The sequence below is a fragment of the Anopheles arabiensis genome, chromosome 2 (assembly GCF_016920715.1).
Source record: "Anopheles arabiensis isolate DONGOLA chromosome 2, AaraD3, whole genome shotgun sequence".
NCBI lineage: Eukaryota > Metazoa > Arthropoda > Insecta > Diptera > Culicidae > Anopheles > Anopheles arabiensis.
The window spans coordinates 110,909,965-110,916,278 of record NC_053517.1 but is presented as its reverse complement, the minus strand read 5'-3'; the positions used below and the strand labels follow the sequence as shown (position 1 = coordinate 110,916,278).

Here is a 6,314-nt window from a genome sequence, read left to right as displayed (position 1 = left end):
TTTCTCCGGATGGATCGAATGTGGAAAGATTATGCATAATTTGAGAATAATTTATTTTTGGTTTTAGTACTTATGTTATGCTTAATGTTCGTTATGTTTCGTAAGTTGTTTTTCGTTTTAGTTTTGAACGCCCATGCTGCTGCTTCATCTATGTGCTGCTCCCGTGTGCGTTTGTTCGTGTTTGGTAAGTGTATTCTTATTATTTATCTTTATTTTTCTGTTTCTATATGATTTTAAATGTTTCTTCTTTATGTTATGTTTGCTTGAAAAAAGTTTATTTTTACATTTATTTCATTTGGGTTTGTTTTTGTAAAACTTTTGGGTACTTTTCATACTGGACAGGTTCAAATATACCTAGTTTAAATCGGTTTCTTTGCTCGATTGTTATGGTTGGTTAAAACAAAGACAAAGTAAAATTGACGAAAGTACGCTTAATGCTTTTTGTTGATCTGTAGGACGGCCCAGGAATTAGGATTGACTAATGTATGGACTTATTTTTACTAAATTGCAAACAAGATGTTTCCGTTATCTAAGCGTTAAATATTGTACTGAAGGGGACAAAAACGAACAATTGCTGAACACTGTTCGAAGCAGTTAGGAAGGAATACATTCGATAACGTTAAAAGAGTATAATTAAGAAAATTCCAGTAATGTAAAACATTTTGCGCCTATAGTTATGCTCCATTCTGCGCACAGTCAATCCTCAATCCAACTTCTCTCTCGCGCATTCCCTCGTGCTCCTTCTGTGTCTCCTCTACGACAAGCTTTTACTGTTTCCATCTTTCACCGATTGATTGTTACTGCTTAGTTTGTAGACCACCGTTTAGCCGATGTTTATTAGCGTGTGCAAGCGAAATGACACTGTGTGTGTGTGGAAAACCACAGCACTAGAAATCTCCAAATTCGACGATGTTGTTGAATGTGTTCCGCGCTACTGACGGGCCATTTAACCCCTCCTCGTTAAAACAGTTTAATTTTGCTAATTGCTGCAATACCAAAATGCCTGGAAGGAAATAAAGGAAATAAAAGCGAATTTTACCATTAGCCCTTGGCCCGCCGCTCTTGTAATGGAAAAAGCCACAGCACAGCTGCTTGTGAGCGGGCGCGCGCGCTCGCACCAATCACAGGAGCGTTTAGGAGAAAAGGTTTAAAAATTGAGGTAAAACGAAACGTAATTGAACAACTATTTTGTTAACCAACTTAAAACAAGGTGTAAGCTACCTACTTATACGCACTCACGTACAAAACAGGGGAGGATTTAAACCAAAAGCGGCGGAAAAAGAACAAGAATAATAAATAACGGTTCCCATTTGTCAACCCAGTTCCAACCTGTGCGCGATATGATTTGCTGCGTGTTCGATTGTAGCTTTGTTGCCTTTGTTTAGTGTTCCCAGCCCACAGTGAGCCGATGGCGGGCGATGAATCGGTCCAAAAACTCGCTCAAAGGTTGATAGTACCGGAGCAAACTTTTGGCCGATATGTCCACCTCGCCGGTTAGCTTCTCCAGCACATCGGTCCAATGTACGGAGGACCCGAGGGTTAGCGCCTTCCGTAGCAGCTTGCCCGCTTTCTTCGAACCGTACAGGTCACAGCGGTGTAGTGGCATTGGAATTTCGTTAGCCGGATTAGTGACCGTGCCGAAGAGGGCACTCCGACAGAGTCCCTCATACAGCTGGTAGCTTAAAAAGCTGGCCAGAAAGTAGCGCACAAAGGGTGTATTGTCGGAGAGGTGGTAAACAGCGGCCGGATCGAACAGTGGCACCCGCGCAGCGACGGACGACGGTGGACGAATGCCTTGCTGTCGTTCGAGCAGAAACCAGAAGTAACTGTTCGCATCCTGGCCGTAGTCGACGCTGCCATCGAAAATGTCCCACCGGTACTGGTCCATCAGATACTCGAAGGGAATGGTTGGCAGTTTCCCCAGCGCCATGCGCAGCAGGAATGCATAGTCGAATGAGTTTAGCGTGGCATCTGCACCACCAAACGCCAGCTCCTTCTCCGGTGCCATGTGTTTGGAATCGAGCAAACCGAGACGGACGAGATGTTGCGGCGTTATGGCCCCTAAGTAGATGGCATCACCGAGCGCTTCCTGAAAAGCGGCCGTCGTACCATCGCTGAAGATGGTCGGCTGTTTGGCCGCTTCCATGTAGTACACGATGTGGCCCATCTCGTGCACGGTGACGTAAAAGTCTTGCGCTGCCGCCTCCGATCGTGGACACACGATCATGCGGTAGTCGGACGCACCGTCGGCGTACATGTTGGCTGCCGTTCCGTGACACTTGCCACCATCGACACCTTTGCCGATGAGGCTGTGCTTCCAGAATTCGTCCGTCATGCGCGCTAGCCCGAGCGAGGCGTACAAATCTTCCGCCCGCCGTACAAGATCCATCGACGTCCAGTTCGCTTTGCCGAACGCTGCATCAAGATCGACCGGATGGGGGATAATGTCACGTCCGTACTGCGTCCAGCTGTGACTCCACATACCCCCGAGCAGATGGGCCGGAATGAGACCATCAGCATCGATGGAGGCCGCCTCGGCCGGATGCTTTTCACGCACAAAGTGACGTACGACGGCGTGTAGCTTCTCGTAGAATGGTTTCACCTCGTGCCAGAGACGATCGACCTGAAGCCGTAGCTCGGGAATCTCTAGCTCCTCGCGCCAACATTCCCCGACATCGCGATGGTTCGCACCGCGCATACACCCAGCATTCATGAGCTCGATCAACCGTCCGTACGGTTGTCGCATCGGAGGCCCCACAGCCATACGCCACGATTCCCAGGCCCAGCGAAGCACAGTTTCGGGAGGAAGTCGACCCGAGCACACACGATGCATTCCGTCCGATAGCATCAAACGCTCCAGATCGGGCTCACCGGAGAAGCATTCCAGTTGTTTGGGTAACTTCGTTGGCGCCATGGCGGAAATGAGTTCCTGCGACGACTCTGGAGCGACGAAGGATAGATCCAAATGTCCCACACTAAGACCCGGATATTGGACGAACGTATTGGCCCACAGAACGGTTGCAGAAGGTCTTCCACGTTGTCCACAGTTCGCTGGAATGCACACTTCCGACTCGGTGTAGATGCGCTGAATGTACGAAAACAGCTGCGCCATTTCGCTGTAAAAGAGGAAATGTGGTCGAAAATGTGGTCGAAATGTGTACGGTCAGTCACGGCCCCATCCTTACGTACCTTAGCTCCTCGGGGGTATTGCGTGGTCCACGGCACAGCAAGTAGTAGGCGCGATCGTACGGCCATCCCTGCTGGCGGTAGAGGGCGCCCTCGTCGCACGCTTCCTGCAGCCAGGCGGACTTCCGCTGAGCTAATTGAACCAAGCTCTCGAGCGTGAACTCCACACGGGATTGATGCTGTGTGCTGCCGGGAAGAGGGAAAGCAATCCATCAGCTTGTGGTACCGAGTCGGAACTAGCGCTTCCATCCATCCAAGCATTACTACTGCACCTTAAATCCCATCCGTACTGGGCGGCCTCACGGTTGAGTGCGTGTAATTCCGCGTTCATGCGCTCAAACCACGCTTTCGCATCCGTTGCTTCAAAACACAGTGAGGGAGAGAGAAAGACACCAGGCGTCCCCATGTGGGTGGCCGTTAGGATTGAGGCAGAATAAAAACGGAAAGCACACATAATCCTGCAATTAATACACGGCCGTCACACGGAACACGAAATTCTCTCTCACACCCACCAACAGGGACAGAGGCGGTTAATTTCGGCCTTATCACAACCTGCACCCGTACAACCCGAAATGATGATTATATGGCCCATCGTAAAACTAGGCGGCACTAATTAAAACACCCTCCGTGTACCTACGTACCATTTTCCAGGCGTGACTGGGTGACAACGGATGGTAGAACGGTTAAAATCGGCAACAAGTACAGGACCACGTTTGAGGTGCACTTTTGTCCGTTGTTACGCGCCATCGCGATGCCAATGCCCCACCGACGCGCCGTGTACACGCGCCAAACACCGACTGAACCCGTGGCGCAACGAACGGTGAGCATTTATACCGTTTGCCGTCCTCGGGGCATACCAAACAGGCCGACCACCCACCGGTTGGCGCGAAGGCGACTCACTAAACGACGGACTGACTGCCAGTGGCCGCTCGTCCGTTGAGCGCTGTTGATTTCCCTAGAGCACAAGGATACTCGATTTGTGCGTTCATTCGTGCGAGTGTGTGTGTGTATGACCATCATCGTCCTAGCACACACAGCGTGCATCAAGGATCGTTTGCTGTTACTCACTCTCACCGTTTGTTGCCTTCCCCGACGCACGGTGAATGTTTTGCCGGGTTTGCCTTTTCACAGAACGTTTGACGACAGCAGAATTTGTTTGCAAAAATGTACCCTCCTTATCCTCCAATCGTGTTTCGCGTGGAAAGGCTCGGTTCTGCTGAAGCTGAAAATGGTAATAACCGCCGTGAGGTAGCTTACACGCTGTCTAATCCACTCCCGCCCAACGCGTGTGTATGTCAATGTAGTGGAATGGCGTGGAAAATAAATAACCGCTACATGGAAGGTTTTCCTTTTTTGGGGCCTGGAGCGCGAAAACAAACCGTTTTCGCTTAAACATAGTAGCCTTGGCCGGGGTTGGTGTCATGGGAATGAGGGTTTGGGATTGCATATTGCGTAGAATTTGCTTGCATAAAACTGACCTTTCTGATTTATAAAAATCCGCACTTATCGATTTCCAATGCAATGCAATGTTTTTATTTTAAATGTGATATTCAAATAATAATCAGTTTAGGTACTGTGTTCGAAATTTATACATTTTTCCCTACTTCATCTAAGCTTCACAGCGTGCTAATCCAGCTTACTTGCAACTCCCCTTGACTACCAACGAAGTAGTCCGTTTTCCTGGAAAATTCCCCCACACGGGAAATTACTACCCCGCCGAGTTCGATCAGGGTGAGGGTCACCACTAAGCACCCTTGTGACGATGGTTGGTTGTGGTGTCACCACCCCCGAAAAAGGTTGCCGACATTTGCACAACGATAAGCTAAAATGAAAACTGATGTAGCTCAATTTGTACGGATTTATCTTTGATTGATAATTTATTGGTTTCCCTCGCGTCGGCGCCGTCTCTTATGTCATCGAGTGGCCGCGCATTTCCATTCCCCCGGGCTACATTTGGCAGTATTTCCACGGCTTTGGTCGTCGTCATAGGGTTCGGAAACTACGTGGGAACAAAGTGATAAGTTCCAAACCAACCACATACACGCTCACAGACACACAGTACTACCGAACGCAGGAGTTTTGCGTAGCGCACCAGATTTGGATGATAATTTTATTGCGTTACTTCATCCTTTGCGGGGATAATATTAACATACACTCGGTTCAAGCACACTAACAGATGAAGCTGGGCCAGATTGTGCGGGCCCCATTCGCTTCCCAGGAGGGGCCAGGGGGAACGTTAGCTTCTTACTTCTTCAACAGCTGATGTCTGAGGATGAAGAAGGGAGCGCCCAGTCCGGAACCGAAGAACACGATGAACATCGCAGTCAGCTTGTACCGGTTGGTGAGGCTGAACGGCAGGTTCTGCGGGAGGGAGAATAGTGGAAAAAGGTGGTGGATAGCATCAGTAATGCGTACAACATGATTTACAACAGAAAACATGTTTGCACAATTGCTGGCTGTGCAAATTTTAGCCAAACATTCTCCATTATGTAATGTGCGCTGGTGTCAGAGGCACAAGGTGCTCCTCATTTTGCTGCTTCGTCGTAGCAGCCTCATGCGATGGGGAGGATGGTGAACGGGGTGCTTACCTCGCCAGGGATTCCACCGTGCGAATGGGAGTACCGGACCAGATTGGTCATTCCGGTGCGGGTAACGTTAGCGGCGCGGGCGAACATCTTGGCTGGATTTCTGTCGAAGGTAGTTTTCCAGTTAGCGAATGCGTGAAAAGTGTGTTATTTTGCCGTACCAACACTTGGAGACGATTTTTCACGATTACCTGATCTGACAGCAGAAAGTGACAGTGTGATTTTGGCGGTTGTCAAATGGCCAGCTTCGATCGGTGCAGTGTACTGTGGGATTGCACGAGCAGCAATGGGTCATAATTTTTCAATAATTTATCTTTTATTGTAATTTGTCACCATCAGTGCGGGTGATGTAAAATACCAAAAAAATATTGATTTGGGGCTGTTAAAAGCGAAATAAAATGCTGTTCAGAAAGCAGCGAAATAAATGCTGTTCAGAAAGCAGCGAAAAACTTACTCCAATGCTTTGCGGCGTGTGTAAACCGTACAAACAACGCCGCTTCGGTACGGAACGCGCCCGTCATTTTGCGTTTATATTACCCACTG

The 6,314-nt window shown here is 48.9% G+C and overlaps 2 protein-coding genes across 4 annotated transcripts; both read right to left on the bottom strand.

Annotated features, from left to right (window-relative positions):
* Positions 1 to 1,149: 1,149 nt before the first annotated feature.
* LOC120897794 (angiotensin-converting enzyme-like) lies at positions 1,150 to 4,198 on the bottom strand. The gene is made up of 4 exons (XM_040302897.1): positions 3,828 to 4,198; positions 3,459 to 3,546; positions 3,190 to 3,372; positions 1,150 to 3,116 (listed from the first exon to the last, which is right to left on the bottom strand). The coding sequence occupies exons 1-4, from the start codon at positions 4,012 to 4,014 to the stop codon at positions 1,382 to 1,384; spliced, it is 2,193 nt and encodes a 730-aa protein (XP_040158831.1). The 5' UTR covers positions 4,015 to 4,198; the 3' UTR covers positions 1,150 to 1,381.
* A 1,065-nt stretch (positions 4,199 to 5,263) lies between these two features.
* On the bottom strand, positions 5,264 to 6,060 carry LOC120894528 (cytochrome c oxidase subunit 7C, mitochondrial-like). Of its 3 annotated transcripts, none has more exons than XM_040297172.1 (3): positions 5,963 to 6,060; positions 5,775 to 5,874; positions 5,264 to 5,547 (listed from the first exon to the last, which is right to left on the bottom strand). In XM_040297172.1, the coding sequence occupies exons 2-3, from the start codon at positions 5,859 to 5,861 to the stop codon at positions 5,431 to 5,433; spliced, it is 204 nt and encodes a 67-aa protein (XP_040153106.1). In that variant the 5' UTR covers positions 5,862 to 5,874; positions 5,963 to 6,060; the 3' UTR covers positions 5,264 to 5,430. The 3 variants fall into 3 exon arrangements, with proteins under 3 accessions (XP_040153106.1, XP_040153108.1, XP_040153107.1); XM_040297174.1 differs by having other exon boundaries at positions 5,933 to 6,059; XM_040297173.1 differs by lacking the exon at positions 5,963 to 6,060 and having other exon boundaries at positions 5,775 to 5,956.
* Between the last annotated feature and the right edge of the window lie 254 nt (positions 6,061 to 6,314).